The 15,872-nt window shown below is 39.3% G+C and overlaps 2 protein-coding genes across 2 annotated transcripts; one reads left to right on the top strand and one right to left on the bottom strand.

Annotated features, from left to right (window-relative positions):
* Positions 1 to 550: 550 nt before the first annotated feature.
* Positions 551 to 5,754, bottom strand: LOC139638935 (uncharacterized). The gene is made up of 10 exons (XM_071512969.1): positions 5,595 to 5,754; positions 5,199 to 5,306; positions 4,740 to 4,810; positions 4,256 to 4,306; positions 3,930 to 3,992; positions 3,032 to 3,088; positions 2,381 to 2,434; positions 2,032 to 2,102; positions 1,411 to 1,442; positions 551 to 987 (listed from the first exon to the last, which is right to left on the bottom strand). Exons 1-9 carry the CDS (start codon positions 5,715 to 5,717, stop codon positions 1,414 to 1,416), a joined length of 627 nt encoding a protein of 208 aa, XP_071369070.1. The 5' UTR covers positions 5,718 to 5,754; the 3' UTR covers positions 551 to 987; positions 1,411 to 1,413.
* Positions 5,755 to 6,843: 1,089 nt separating this feature from the next.
* On the top strand, positions 6,844 to 15,251 carry LOC139638934 (rab effector MyRIP-like). Its single transcript, XM_071512968.1, has 3 exons — positions 6,844 to 6,966; positions 8,423 to 8,591; positions 15,026 to 15,251. Exons 2-3 carry the CDS (start codon positions 8,482 to 8,484, stop codon positions 15,249 to 15,251), a joined length of 336 nt encoding a protein of 111 aa, XP_071369069.1. The 5' UTR covers positions 6,844 to 6,966; positions 8,423 to 8,481.
* The last annotated feature ends 621 nt before the right edge of the window (positions 15,252 to 15,872 follow it).

The raw sequence follows: 15,872 nt of genomic DNA, 5'->3' as shown, positions 1-15,872 counted from the left end.
GTTGCTGTTTTCTCTCTTTATCCCTTTACTCCGCTTTTCCTTTTTCTCTTCTTTTCAGTTTCTATTAATATTCTTTTACTTATTTTCCACTTTTCCCCCTATTTATTTAACAGTATTACATTACCTATTGATTTGTTCATATTGTTTTGTTCTTTCTAAACTTTTTTGGGGTTTTATTGCACTATATTGTAATTAAGTATGATTGTTATTAAGGGAGACACTCCATAAGCCTGTCAGGGTTTCTTTGGTCTTCCTTGCACATGTTCTTTATGATGTTGGTATACATTATGGATATTTTGTTTGAATTACTCTTTTGTGCTAAATAAATAAATAAAAAAGTGAAGCAGAGTGTTGCTGGGAAAGAACGAGCACGCTCAGTTGACTTTCCCTGGATCAATGAAGGTTAAAATGACTTGTTGTCACGTTGTGTAACATTAGTGCTTTTAGCAAAGCTTCTTCTGTGGTTGGATGGTTATCAGATAAGTTACAGGCTTTACTTTCATAAGGCTGGCTACATGTTGAATGGTGTCATCAGTGAAAACTCCTTGAATATAATTACTTCAACAACTTTATTTAGTTTGCAATCAAGCACATGTAAAAGACAAACTATTGCTTTTCATAAAATAATCCAAATAAAATCATCTCAAGGCTAACTGGTGCCATCTTGTGGCCACATCATGCAGCAGTTGAAGTAAATTATTTTTTCTGACTCACTATTTACCCTAATAAATGTAGACATTAGTATTTTAGTATAGCATCTATGAAGAGTAAAGGACTTTGCATTCACAAACAAATACATTCACTAAACAGATATAAAACATCTTCAACCAGTCTTACTCACTAAAAAGCCACACTGTAAGCTAAAAGATAATATCTTTATAATCAACAGAGCAACTTGCTTGCAGAAAAGAAGTTAATGTTGCAGGATTTTTTTTTTTCATCTTGGTCCATCTGTCTGTCTTCAGTTCTTCATTCTTGGTTCTTTCACTGACAAAGAAACAGACCAGGAAAGTTACTGAGCTAGAGAGCAGAAATAAACATCTTCATATCCATCTTCCAATTAACAATATTAAGGATGAATTTCTCTAGAAGTAATTAATCGATCTTTACATTTGGTCAAATATAATGTGGAACTGTGTAAAACTAAGATATCCAAAAGTCAGATCTAATCTACCATTAAGTTATTATTACAGTATATATTATTATTTAGTTCCATGCCGCCCATCTACATTTGGCTGGGCTTCTACATTCAGACCATGTTCTCATGTTAACAGTGGTTTGTACTTTTGTCAGATGACACAAAACCAACCACACTATTATCATGTAAGACAAGCAGCTGCCTGCAGTCTGATAAGTAACAGTTGGTAGAATAATACTAGTAGACAGTTATTTATTTTTATTTCGACTTACCAGTTACCAGTAGGCTCTTGTATTTGTGTCGTCTGCAATGGAAAGGTAAAATACATTTTTACATGTTGTTACCTGCTGTTAATAATGTTGAAATACCATATTTGAAAGTCGTTTTCTGCCAAAGTCCTTGTAGATGAAACTGCAATAACTCACTATGTTTCATGAAATGTCACTAAAGTACCAAACAATACAAACATATAGCAAATACTAATGTCCTGAAAAAGACCACTTAGAGATAGAAATGTTATAATGTACATGTAGATGTATATGTAGATATATATGTAGACTACTTTTGTAAAATAATGTAGCATACATGTTTAGGTCAAAATAAATAAACACAGTTTGTCCAGCATCAGTCAAACCCTGTACCATGAACACAGTGAATTAATACACAATCAGAACCACTCCAACATATAATCACTTCTCCTCCTCAACATCACACCGACTCCACTGTGATCTTTGTCCTCCTGAAACAGCTGAGAGTGTTTTTATAATCCTACTGCTCTAGTGCACAAATGAATTGAACTGTTTTCATTATGTTGATCATTTCATTAAAAAGATGGAAGCTCTTCTTGGGTTCATGAGTTATGAATGACGACAAGAGGAACAAGAGTGGCTTACCAGGGGTCGCTTTTTGATCAATGTCAGTCAGGGCAATATTGCTCCCTGATCCTGGGCGACTTTTTTGTTTGCTGAGAGAGAGAGAGAGTGAGAGAGAGAGAAACAGAGAGAGAGAGAGAGAGAGAGAGAGAGAGAGTAGTTAAAAACGGTTAATCAATTTCACATTCAGTGGCAGATCATTATAGACCTATAACAGAATGAACACAAATATTAACACTGTCGTAGAGATACTGCTTGAGTGCGCAAATTAATTGAAGTGTCTTCATTATGTTGGTCATTTCTTTAAAAAGATGGAAGCTCTTCTTGGTTTCATGATTTATGTTCACATGACAAATTTCCTCTTACTTACTGACGTTTGCGTACGCCAGACAACCTAACAGCACCTTCTTGTTCAGGGTGATGACTTTTTTGTTTGTTGGGAGTAAGAGAGAGAGAGAGAGAGAGAGAGAGAGAGAGAGAGAGAGGGAGAGACAGAGAGAGAGAGAGAGAGAGAGAGTTGATCCATCAATTTCACATTTAGAAAAATGAACACAAAGCAAAACCAACTACAAGCAAGACAAGAAGTTGGCTGCAGTCTGATAAGTAACAACTCATAGAATAATACTATTGTACTGTTATTTTTATTTATACTCTCCAGTAACCAACTTTCACTTGTAATTGTGTAGCCTAATGAAAAGATGTAAATATTGTATTGTCTTTATTTACAAGTTGTTACCTGCAGTTCATTAATAGTGTTGAAATATCACATCTTTTCTGCCAAAGTCATTGCAGATGAAACTGCAATAACTTCATCAACTCACTGTGTTTAGTGAAAATTCACTGAAGCACCAAATAATACAAACACATAGCAAATACTAATACTGTCCTGATGAAGACCAATCCTACTGCTTGACTGCACAAATGAAGTGGACTGTTTTCATTATGTTGATCATTTCTTTAAAAAAAATGGGAGCTCTTCTTGGGTTCATGAGTTATGTTCAGGTGAGAGATTTCCTCTTACATGTGATCTTCGCCAAAGCAAGCCACAACACTTGGCTTTTCAGAGTGATGATTTGGTCTAGTAGGGAGAGAGAGAGAGAGAGAGAGAGAGAGGGAGGGAGGGAGAGAGAAAGTTGTTAAAAATGGTTGATCAATTTCACATTTAGAAAAATTAACACTATTGTAGAGAGTTTTACAGAGCTATTAATGTGCGCTAAAACGAAGCAAAACCAATTACAAGAAAGACAAGAAGCTGGCTGCAGTCTGATAACAGCTGCTAGAATAATACTATTGTACAGTTATTTTTATTTATACTCTCCAATAACCAACTTTCACTTGTAATTGTGTAGCCTACAATTAAAAGACATAACTTGTATTGTCTTTATTTACATGTTGTTACCTGCTGTTCATTAAAAGTGTTGAAATATCACACCTGAAAGTCCTTTTATGCCAAAGTCATTGTAGATGAAACTGCAATAACTTCATCGCATCAGTGTGTTTAGTGAAAAGTCACTGAAGCACCAAATAATACAAATATATAGCAAATAATACTAATACTGTCCTGATAGAGACCATTTAGAGATAGAAATGTTATAATGTACATGTAGACTATACTTCTGTAAAATAATGTAGAATACACTTATGTCCACATAGACAAACAGTCAAACCCTGTACCATGAACACAGTGAATTAATACACAATCAGAACCACTCTAACATATAATCACTTCCCCTCCTCAACATCACACCGACTCCACTGTGAACTTTGTCCTCCTGAAACAGCTGAGAGTGTTTTTATAATCCTACTGCTTGAGTGCACAAATGAATTGAACTATTTTCATTATGTTGATCATTTCTTTAAAAAGATGGAAGCTCTTCTTGGGTTCATGAGTTATGTTCATGTGAGAAATGTCCTCTTACATGTGATCTTCGACAGGGCCAGCCAACCCAACAACACTTCCCCCTCCAATGTGATTTATTGGTCTGGGGGAGCGAGAGAGAGAGAGAGGGAGAGAGAGAGTGAGAGAGAGAGAGAGAGAGAGAGAGAGAGAATTAAGTTGTTACTTGCTGTTCAATGAAAGTGTTGAAATACCACATTTGAAAGTAATTTTCTGCCAAAAGTCATTGTGGATGAAGCTGCAATAACTTAATTGCCTCAGTGAAAATTCACTGAAGCACCAAATAATGCAATCGCATACTGACTACTGAAAAATACTGAATAAAGACTACTGAAACATCACACAAACCTAGCGCCTTTATGACCTGAAAGACCTATGGCTCCAGGGCGATTAGCTGGTCTGGGAGAGAGAGAGATAGAGAGAGAGAGAGAGAGAGAGAGAGAGAGAGAGAGAGAGAGAGAGAGTGGTTATGAATTTCATATTCAGTAGCAGATCAGTCTAATGACATATAATTCTGATAAATATCAGAATACCGTAAACACAAATATTAACACTGTTGTAGAGATTTACAGAACTATTAATTGACAACTACTAGACTACACAATATGGATGAAAAACATATTGTTTTTTCAACTTATTTTCTTGAGCACAACAGACGATTATATTATTTTATTTTATTTTTTATTTATATTTTCAAATCCTACTGCTTGAGTGCATGAAAAAAATGGTCCTGACTGTTTCCATTATGTTGCTCTGTCTTTCATTTCTGTAAAGAAAATGTGATTGCCTGTTGGATTTATGATTTATGTTCACATGAGATATTTGCTCTTACCGTTTTCTCTTGCCTTTCCGGGCTCTACGGGGAGCTGGCCTTGTCTCAACCTGCCTCTTAGTTCTTGGATTCTGATAGGGTGAGAGAGAGAGAGAGAGAGAGAGAGAGAGAGAGAGAGAGAGAGAGAGAGAGAGAGAGAGAAACATGGTTGATCATTTTAACTCTGAGTAGCAGATCAGTCTAATGACAGTATAAAAGAATGAATAGAAATATTAACACTTTTGTAGAGCGGTTTACTCAACTATTAATTTAGGCAACTACTGCAGTTTACACAACAACAAACCATCATACCCACTGGCATCAGCCTGTTCAATAATGAACAAATTAAGCTGTTGAATTTTGGACTGTGATATTCTTAAACAGGTGTTTTTTAGAGATGTACAGTCAGCATGATTCAATTATTTTACTGCAAGTTAGAAAGGAAAAAAAAAAAACTCAGTCAGACTAGTTCCCTCTTACCTTCGTGAGCGGTCCACATGCTCCTGGTCTCAAATAACAACCGCGTGCCACCTTGTCCAAGTCTTTCTCCATCTCTACTGGTCTTTCTGTAGTGATTTCATCAACCATCTAATAAAGAAATGAGGATAAGTGATGGATTCTTTTACATAGTGAACCAACCTGCTGCTTCACTTTGCTTGTTGGATTTATCGCCTCTTACTTAGGAGGTGATCCCAAAAGAAATCCTGCAAATCCAAACAGAAGAAAGTCTCTGTGTCTCTTAGCTCTCTCTCACCAACAATAGCAACTTTTAACTTTACATCTCCAAAGTCCAGTGAGAAAACTGAATCTGAATCAAGACCATTGTCACAATACTGAAGCTCCTTGTAGTCAGTGAGCAGTGCTGGATCTCCTTACCGAATCAGAAGACAGTGGATTCTCCTTCAGCAGAGCGTCTGTCTGTGTGTCTGGGGAAGTGAAGGCTGAGATGAGCAGGCAAGCCTGCAGACACAACAGGGCCAGCTGCACAGTTCTGTCCATGGCTGATGAACTGCAGAGCTTGGCTTGGCTCTGCAGCCCACACCTCTTTATATGAACCCTCACACACACACACACACACACACACACACACACACACACACACTGTCTAACCACAAGTCCGATTTAATCTTAACACTGGTGAGCTTCTCAGTATTTCTGATATACAACTCTGGTTCCTTTCCTGTCAGTCCCTCCTTGTTAATTTGTTTATTCCCTGCACACATTATCAAGAATTTGCCAGCATATTTACAGAGAAGTTAACATTTCGTAACTTTTACATTTTATGTACTGACACATAAAATTACTGGTATTCTTCAATTTTCTGGTGTCTAATTTACTGGTATTCTTCAATTTTCTTATAATTCCTCGTGTGGCTTACAGTTTGAGAGGCGGTACAGATCACATAAAGTTTCTGTGGTAATAGTGATTCTGTAGAAAGACTTCTACAGACACTTTACTGGAAGTCCAATAAGCCTACCTAAATAAAGAGCTAGAGACTATAGTAACCCTAAAGGCCTTTAGAAGGATATTTTACAAGTTTTACAAAACTGTAGTAATATTACAGGGATATTATAGTGATACAATGAGAGATGAAACATACCATAAAGTACAATAATGTCTCCATAAACTCACTATTTGGCACCACAGACAAACTATAAGTCATAACGGTAATATTATAGGAACATTGCTGTGATTTTTAGTGAGGGAATTAAGTCCATACAGAAAACAGAATTCTTCCATACTCTTAAGATCCTTGACACTGATCAGAATAAATCTTTCAAAACTGCATGGATCTAACTATGTGTAAAGAATCATTTTTCTCTCTCTTGTGACTTTATAATCGTAACATAAACTTTACAGAAGCCTTTAGCCTTGATAGCTTGATGTTCCCAGCAGAGGTGACACTAACACAAATGGAAAGCAGACCACTGATTTTCTCTTGGAAACAGTGATTGGCTGCACTGATCATCCACCTCTGACCACACAGTCACTGCTGCTCCTCCACTTTACATACAGCAGGAAAAATATAAAACAACGGTATCTTGAAGACTTGAAGGCTCCGTGTGACTTTAATGCCTTTTGGTTGGTTTTTCAAATGGTGTTGGCAGTCGCCCATAAGTTCTATGAGAAAGAAACGGATTGCATAAGTAGGCCTACTTTTTTTCTTTTCTTTGTGCAGTGGCGAAGGTGCGCGGGCAGTCATTCCTGCTGGGATTTAAAGCAGTGGAGGCGACAGGCCCGGAGCTCGGTGAGTTTGTATGAAAACTATATGAATTTCGATTTCAGTAGCTTAATCAGGAACAGACTATTAGCCTAATGCTGAAAGGATTTAACTTAAATGCGGAAAAACTCACTTTCTCAGATACTCTAAGTTCATTTTAATGTTGACAATGATGAACTCTATCGAATAATCACTTAATAGTCGCATAGGGACTTATAGTCTGTCTGTGCTACTCACAGTATATAGTGACCTTATTTTATTGTCGGCTACTGGTATTTATTTATTTATTTATTCATTCATTCATTCATTCATTCATTCATTCATTTATTTATTTATTTATTTATTTATTTATTTATTTATTTACTTATTTATTTATTTATTTATTTATTTATTCTTTATCTCTTTTGGTAACACTATAATATTCTTAAAGGCAGCTGTGATCCTTAAAAAATGTGTTATAGTTTTGTTTGTTTTTTATCGTAAAGACGCAAACAATAGTGCAAACGGGCTAACGGTCGTGATAGTTCAGATGAAGTTAAAGGGTGCTTTGCTCCTTAAACTGACAAATAGGCCTACACAGCTCTCTATAGGGTCAATCAGACATGTTTCAGATCAGACGCACAACATCCGCATGGATTCACTCCAAAAAGCCTGATATGATGCCATGGTGGCCTCTCAATCACAGAAAAGTCGGCCTCAGTCTTCTCGACTGAGAGAAATATCAGCTTCAGGAATGCTAATGCAGAAAAAAACAAATCCTGGTCGGTGTTAACACCGCTGATTTAATCGAGTAAGTGGCTTATACGACGTTGAAATGAGTTTTAAGCGCTGCTCATGTATACAAGTAGCCTCAACTCTGTACTCTTTAATGTCAGCCGGGTGGATATATCTGCTTTTGAGTTGTTTGGTTAAATAAATATATTCAGTTTAAGTGTAACTCACACTGCAGTAACCAGATGCGTCTTTTCGGTCATTAGGTGCTTGTCATACAGCGGAGAGATGCAGGAAACTTTGGCTCCAATCAGTCTGTGAAGGGCACTTTGCAGGGAATTTAACAATATTTCTCCATAATTTGTAGCCTCTAGTTAATAGATAAGTGTGCTTACAGAGTGCTTAGAGTGCTTTTTGAGTTAAAATATTTATGTGTCTTAGTGGCAAGAGATGGGCAATTATTCCACAAAAATACACCCATACTGCCCTACAAAGGCAAACAGCAGTACTTTTTGTGTGTTTTAAAGGTTGAAGGTCAGTAGGTTTCCTATCAACAAAAATATAGCCATAAATGCCATTAAATGATATGATTTCCACTTCTCTCCCAACTATCTTTTATCAGGACAGAAAATAATCAATGAAGTCATTTTTCTTGCTTTCACTACTACTTTGGCTTTGTAAAGCAGCATAGAGAACCACCTGTTGATTTGGGATTAAACCCTTGTTGTGCAGTGAGTGTGGAGTACATCAATATTTCTTTTGTTCTTCGCAGGTGATTAGAGACAGCTGATTGGTCAGTGGGGTTGAGTGACAGTCGGACCTGGGTCAGCGATGGGCCGGAAGCTGGATCTGTCCGGACTGACAGACGACGAGGCGGAGCACGTGCTGCAGGTGGTGCAGAGGGACATGAGGCTGCGTAAGAAGGAGGAGGAGCGCCTCAGGTGAGTTCTGGCCTCCTGGGTGAAGGTGACAGGTGCGTGATGTCACTGGGCTGGTGTCGTGTAGCCAGAAGGTCACAGGTTTGAGCCCCACAGCAGCCAACGTGTCCATCAACAGCCGTGTGGCCTGTTAAAGTGTCTTTGAGCAAGTTAACAGACTCCCAGCTGGTCTCTCACAGTGAGTTGCTTTTGATAGGAGCATCCAATAAATACCTGTAAGTGTATTATTCATTTATGATTTAGTTCATTCCATATTCATCACTTCTCATGTCACTCATTCACTCATTCATGGCTGCAGTGAAAACTTGTCCTTAGCATCTTTAACCTATAAAATTGAAAATGTATCTTTATTAAAGGAGCCCTATTATAGAAAATGCAGTTTTCCTATATGTATTTACATACGGTATATGATCAAGGATGTTTGATGAAGACGTTGTTAAAGTTAGATTTTATTTGAAGGGTCAAATTTAAAGTTATTGCAAAGTTATTGAACAATTCACCTTTTTTTGAAGCAGTTTCCGACTAACTCTAGTTAACGCTAAATACATCATAACTGGACTTGGCCTTGATTGGTTCCCCTGATTCATTCAATAAATACCCTTTTAACTAAACTACATTATTTCCAAAACTTCATGAAGAACAACACTTATCCTGAGCCACAGTATATTTGAAAACAAAATCACGAAAACTGAATAATACAATAGTGCACGAGTACTGTGCATTTACAGTACTCTAACCATACCCATTTTCTATGACTATTGTTTGTGCGAGGCTCAGTTTGCATTCCAGACATTATTAGAAATCAGTGGAAATTTCCCATCCTGCCTCTGTGCTCTGAAGTGCGTCCTCAAAACCCTGGACAGGAAGAGACTGCCCTTTCCTGTTGTATTCTGGCTCACTTCCTCCAAACATCGGGGTCTGTCCTCATATCCGAGGACTACGTGTGTGGACACAGAAAAACAACATGCTATTTGGCCAATTTGACCTGAAATGAAGAGTCCCCGGTGAATTGATGGCCTGAGTTTGGGCTGATAGTGCAACCATATCACTCTAATGGTACATAATAGTCGGAAACCATTTGTCTGCTTGTTGGGCACAAGTAACTATTCAGAAGTTAAGAATAACACGATTATGTCAGTGCCCTCATTCTCTCTAGTCTAATGCCTGAATCTTTGCTCGGTTGGACTGCATCCCGCTCCATGTGCTTGAATCTCAAAACTGATCCTTCCCTCACATGGTGTTATTCCGCTGCCAGCGGCTGCAATGGCTCAGCATTGGGAAAAATACTTAGTGGAATCAGGGAATCTGCCCAAGATAACACGTTGATTTTGTATTGTGAACACACCCAAGATAAATTTAATTGCTGTGATTTCCTTGAGATTTAGAAAAATGCCTTAATGTGGAATGTGGCCCGAGTCCTGTATATTTTGTCCCGCACGACTTAGCAGAAGTTTGGGAAATTCTTTCTGCCAGTTTTGAGAGTGCAAGTTGTGTCTCTTGAGTCATTCGGTGTGGAGGCAGATGCACTTTATATCACGCATAAACTGAGGCTTGATGAAAGCAAATCACATTACGCGCAGATATTCCTCAGTATCTGACTCAAGCCGTTCTACCGGAATCAACTTTGCAGCAGGAAGGTTCCCCGACAAACCTCCATGTGACGTTACCCAAAGCGATTATGTGGTGAGCTTCGACAAGTGAGGGAAGCAAGATGCTTACCAACAGCTAATCTTATTGTTGTTTACCCAGTATGACTAGCCACACACTGACATTTGGCTGTGTTGCTAAAAAATGGATATTTTTAAATGTATTCAAACAATATAGTCTCTGTTTGTGAAGGGTTTTAGAGAACCACTATTGCCCAATCACAGACTTTTTTTTTTTTTTTTTTTTTTTTTTTACATCCAAGAGCATTTAAATGTTTTGAAGCACATTCAAACCGCATCCCTCCTTTGTGAAGGGTTCTTGAGTAGGAGCACATGAACACATATGGCTTCGTATCTTCAAATATGATCACATCTATGAGATAAACCCTTCATGTCATTCAGCCTGCGCAGTTTTCTGCTTCCTTCAGTCTGGTTTTAGTGGGCACAGAATATCAAACAGCGATGAGTGAGCGACAAGGGAGTTTAGTCGAGATAAAAAAAAAAAAAACCCAGCCCAGAGTTGAAGATCAGAAATGAAAAATACAGATGAGAATGAGGAATACAATGATGAATGTTGTTGCTGGCACAAGCAAAGGCCTTCCTGTTTCTTACGCTGAGACAAATTGTCACTTAACTCTTTAGCTGATCTGGACTGAATTCTGCTGATGTTGCATTTTCCGTGTCAAATGCCTGTGAAATATTACAGAGATGCTGCATCAGTATAACTGAATTGATATTGTCCAAGATACAATTTTTGAACTGTCTTGCCTTTTACTCGAGACTATTGCTGCCATACAGTATGCCTTTTTGATATTAAATAATCCCCTTCTGATAACAGTATACTAATATAACATAAGAAAGTGCTCAGTATAGAGAGCTATGGATGAATCATTTACATCTAGTAGCCAACAGGGGGCAGTGTTGAGCAGAGCAAAAGCTTTGAAACACTGTCAGCAATAAACATTAAACCTACAGTAATGACTTGATGTGGGCTGTTTTAACGCCCCAGTTTCACTAATGGTGACACCTACATAGTGTGTACGTATGTAATATAATCTGTATTTACAGCCACAGGTAATCTTATGTAATCCTATGTAAATTGTGAGATTATCTAAAGAATGTACAGTATGCATCATGCAGTCATTGAGGAGTAACGCTGTTTATAATCTCTGAAATTAGGTCACGCTCGGTAGTTACACATATAGGAACACACATATAGGCACACACACACACACACACACACACAGATATCTACTCTAGTACCCAGTCTAGTCTCATTAACCCGTAGTGAGATTCAAGCCTTGTGGTATTCCTGACAAAAGGTCAGCCATCCTTCCAAACGTGAATTCAATAGATTCAATACATACTGGATTCATAATTAGACTGAGCATGATAAGCATGTCATGAGTTTGTAATAAAATGTGGTGATTGTGATATCGCAGAGCCACCGGACTATGTGTGTTTATCTGATTAAGAGAAGAACGGGATCTTGGGAACGAGCCACAGCGGCCGGTTCGCTGCACCTGACGACTTTTGGGACGGCTGGCATGTGTTTCTCCACAGTGCCACCCACACACAGTGCAGACACACACACACACACACACACACACACACTGCTTGGCACTCGGCACCTCCGGAGCGCACACACACACACACACACACACACACACACATACACACAAACAGGCGGAGAGTGAGTCAGCGCGGAAGGTAATCCTGGCTGATTGAGACAGGGAGTCTGTGGAAGTGAAGTTGTGTTCAGCTCATCGCCAAGAAACAGACTTTGGTGAGGATTATTCCAGCTGACACCGCTCAGGTCGCTGCCTCTTGTTCTCTCTTCTGCCTGCAAGCTAGAAAGCCCCTTTAGACCCGAGGACAGCGCTGTACTACACATGCTGCACAATGTGTGCAGCTGAACACATATCATGTCTGATAATAAGAATACAGATGACAGAGAGAGAGAGAGACAGAGAGAGAGAGAGAGAGAGAGAGAGAGAGAGAGAGAGAGAGAGAGTTTGTGTGTGCATTTTCTGCATCTTTCTTTTTTTTTGTAATTAAATGTTTTTTTAATTTTCTAAATTTCCCTTTTAGGGGGTGAATGACATACATAGGAGCATACAAAATAGTACAGATAACATTACATTTCACCCTCTACCCCCCTCCCACCTACTGTCCCTCCCTCCAAGGGGCACACAAAACAAAGAGATCAGGTCCTAAAATAAAAGTAGCAATATCCAGTTAAATGTAAAATAATCAGACTTAGGATATTGAGTAAATAGTACTTGACTAAAATATGTATAACAAGATAAGATGCAGAAAGATGCAGAAAATGCATCTTTCTGCATATCTTCTCTTCTTATACATATTTTTATTTTGCTGGGAGTAATAGAGTATTGTGCGTGTGTTAGTGTGTTATTATGTGTGTGTGTGTGTGTGTTTGTGTGTTAGTGTGTTATTGTGTGTGTGTGTGTGTGTGTGTGTGTAGATGCATGATACTGTCTGCATTTTCTTCACGTGGAACTGCTATGTACATTTTCTGCGTCTTAAACTACTATCTTGTAAGTATCTTGCTGTGACAAATGTGTGTGTGTGTGTGTGTGTGTGTGTCTATGTGCATGAGCGTGCACGTGTGTTCTGTCTCAAGAGTTATTTATACCATCCATTGAGCTGCAGTAATGGAGGCTAACTGCTGTAGTGAGAGGGCAGCAGCACTCTGACAGAACCCTCTCTCTGCCAGACAGATGCATTCAAGGACCGCGGTTATATTTTTATAGTTTGATATTTATAGAAAATGCCATCCACAAGTTAGTGCTGTCGGAGAGCTTTCTGGGCTATTGTTCAGGAATTTTGGCTTAAGGAAAAAAAGGCACTTTAACCACTAAATAATCTTTGTTTACTGTTGTCTTTTTTCTTAAACTGCTTTAATCTGGTAAAATTATCCGCTGTGTCTAACCCAACCGCTTTATCTTTTGTCCTTCTCTTTCTTTCATGCATTCGCCCCTTTTCTCCGTCTTTCAATCTCTCTTTTCACTCTTCTCCACTTTTCTTTCTGTGTATACTTCTGAGTTATTCTTCTTTCAGCTCTGCTTTTTCCCATAGTCCACACACCAGTTCACTTCAGGACAAACAATTCACAAAGTGTATTTTCCTCAAGGTTGGAAAAGCAGAACTCGTTTGCCATGTAAATGCAATCTATACAGAAATTGAGAATGGTTGCTCTATCATCATCATGTGAAGCTCAGTTTCGGTAACTTGAAATTGAAATGAGCCAAACTCTGATACCTGCAGTCGCTCTCTTGTCCCTCTCTCTCTCTCTCTTTTTTTCTACCTCTCTCCTCCAGCTCTAATCACCTATAAATGATTCAGCCATGCTTGATGCTCTTGGAATCCTGATGTGAATATAATGGAGTTTTTTTCTGGCACTTTCTTTCTTTCCAGCGCTGCTTCACTCCATCCATCTCTTTCTCTCTCCTCCAATTTCTCCTTCCATCATGTCCACATACTCCACCTGTTCTACTCTCTGTCTCACACGTTTGAGAGGCAGCTTGATTTATGCATCTGAGTATTTGTGTGTGAGCGTACAGTGTGTGTATGTGGATGCATGACTGCTTTTTAGTAGTATATCTATGCAATAGGCATGCATAGGCAAACTACCAGCGTGTGTTAATGAATGTGTTTTTGTGCATAGAGATTTTTACACATGAGTGCATTAGATCTGTAGTGAAAAAAAAAAAATGTTGGTCTCAACCTTCTCTTATTAAGCTAATTTGCTCCTTTGCAGCTACTTCAATATTTGTGTCTTTACTCATTCTACTGTCTTTGCGCTGTTGTTTGTTGTTGGTGATGTGGGAATATGCCTTTTTGCATAATATTGAGATTACATTTGGAGCAATGTAAGGTGAAGCTGCTGCACTTATGGTATGGTGCGCAGGACAAGAGCGTCTGCTAAGTCTAAAAATGTAAAATATATACAGTATATTAATGTGAATGATACACTGCCATCAGTAGCCATGGAGGCAGGAAAGCTGCTGTTGCTGTCGAGGAAAACACAGTGATGTATTATTCAGCACAGCTTCCTCCTTTAACCTTTACATACGTAGTTGAAATGAACTGGGAATGATGAATGCTCTGCTTAAGTCATTAATATTCAATAAGCTGCTTATGAATGGACGAACATAATTTCTGTTTGCTAATGTTCTGGCGGCATTCCAGTAGCTTGGAATTAATGATGTACATCAAGGTAGATATTGCTGCTTTTTTTTTTTTATCATCGTTTACCTTTTATTGTTATTTAGAGTATGATGAAAGGACTGTATTCTTTATTTTCAGCTCCATTTCCATTAAAGGGAGGCAGAGGATCAGTGTGAGAGGACGATCCTAAAGGCATGAAAAAAGGGATTGGTTCTGGCTGTGTGTGTCTGTGTGTGTGTGTGTGTGTGTGTGTGTGTGTTTGTCCTCATTGTGATACTCATCCTCTTTGACACAGTAAACCTCCAATTACTGCTTTTTCCAGGGAGATTCTCAGTCCATTCTCAGTTTCTTCTCTTGATTTTATCCACCTCTCTTACTCTCTCTTTCTCTCTCTCTCTTTCTCTTTCTCTCTCTCTCTCTCACACACACACACACACAATCCCAGTCTCACTATCTGTCTCCCTGCCCCTTCCCCTCTCTTTTTCCATCCCTTCCCTCTCCCTCTCATCTTCTCTCTTTCTATCCCTCCCTCCCCTTCATCCTCCCCTCTCTCCCTCTCCATCACTCCCCCTCTCCCTCTCCTCCTCCCTCCCCCCGCAGCGAGCTGAGGCAGGAGCTGGATGAGGAGGGCAGTCGCTGCCTCCTGCTGTCACGGCAGAGTCGCTTCAACCAGCGCTGCTGCATCCGCTGCTGCTCGCCCTTCACCTTCCTGCTCAACCCCAAGCGCCAGTGCCGGGACTGCCGCTACAACGTGTGCCGGGCCTGCCGCGTCTACAACAAGCGGGACAAAGCCTGGCTCTGCTCCGCCTGCCAGAAGAGCAGGTAAGGTCGGCGGAGGGCGGAGGGTGGTGTGGTGATGAGGACGGTGTGTGTGGGTGAACAGTGTGTATGATACAGGAGTTGCTGGCTGGAGGTGTTTGGGAGGGTGTGTGGAGGAGGGTCATGGGATGTGTGTGTGTGTGTGTGTGCTTGCTTGCCTGTGTGTAGCCAAGTACAGGGAAGCAAAGTTAAGGATGAAAGGCTGACATTGAAGGTTATTAAGGTACTTTACATTGAGCTACAATAACTGCTGGAGAGATGGATTTACCATAACTTATTACCTTATTATATAAAGTATAGTAATTGATATACAATATAGCAGTGGTTCTCAACCTGGAGGTACACAAGATGATTTATGGGATAGGAAAAACAATATATTTCTACAATACAAATTTATAATCTTTTTTCTTATGAAATACTGAATAGTTTTCAGCCTCTCTGCCTCCTCTGGTAACTGAAAAAACAAGCTGAAAAGGGAAAATCATTCTTTATATCATTCTTTCTCTATGCAGTTCTGTAACGGGGGTGGGGGGGGGGGGGGGGGGGGGGGGTTGCCAGTAGGCATCAAGCCGTTTTAAGAAGTCACGAGCCAAAAAGGTTTGAGAACCATTGAAGTATTGTGCCTGAG

Source organism: Centroberyx affinis, unplaced genomic scaffold, assembly GCF_046629955.1.
Source record: "Centroberyx affinis isolate AG114_WGS23_722 - 3 ecotype Tasmania unplaced genomic scaffold, CSIRO-AGI_Caff_v1 ptg006678l_1, whole genome shotgun sequence".
NCBI lineage: Eukaryota > Metazoa > Chordata > Actinopteri > Beryciformes > Berycidae > Centroberyx > Centroberyx affinis.
Note: the sequence above shows the minus strand (reverse complement) of the source record. Positions and strands in the feature narration are given on the sequence as shown.

Coding starts and splice junctions, on each gene's coding strand:
- LOC139638934 (XM_071512968.1), top strand. CDS start 8,482: ATGGGCCGGAAGCTGGATCTGTCCGGACTGACAGACGACGAGGCGGAG. Junction 8,592..15,025: donor AAGGAGGAGGAGCGCCTCAG/GTGAGTTCTGGC, acceptor CTCCCCCCGCAG/CGAGCTGAGGCAGGAGCTGG.
- LOC139638935 (XM_071512969.1), bottom strand. CDS start 5,717: ATGGACAGAACTGTGCAGCTGGCCCTGTTGTGTCTGCAGGCTTGCCTG. Junction 4,811..5,198: donor CATGTGGACCGCTCACGAAG/GTAAGAGGGAAC, acceptor TCACCCTATCAG/AATCCAAGAACTAAGAGGCA. Junction 2,435..3,031: donor TGCTTTGGCGAAGATCACAT/GTAAGAGGAAAT, acceptor CAAACAAAAAAG/TCATCACCCTGAACAAGAAG.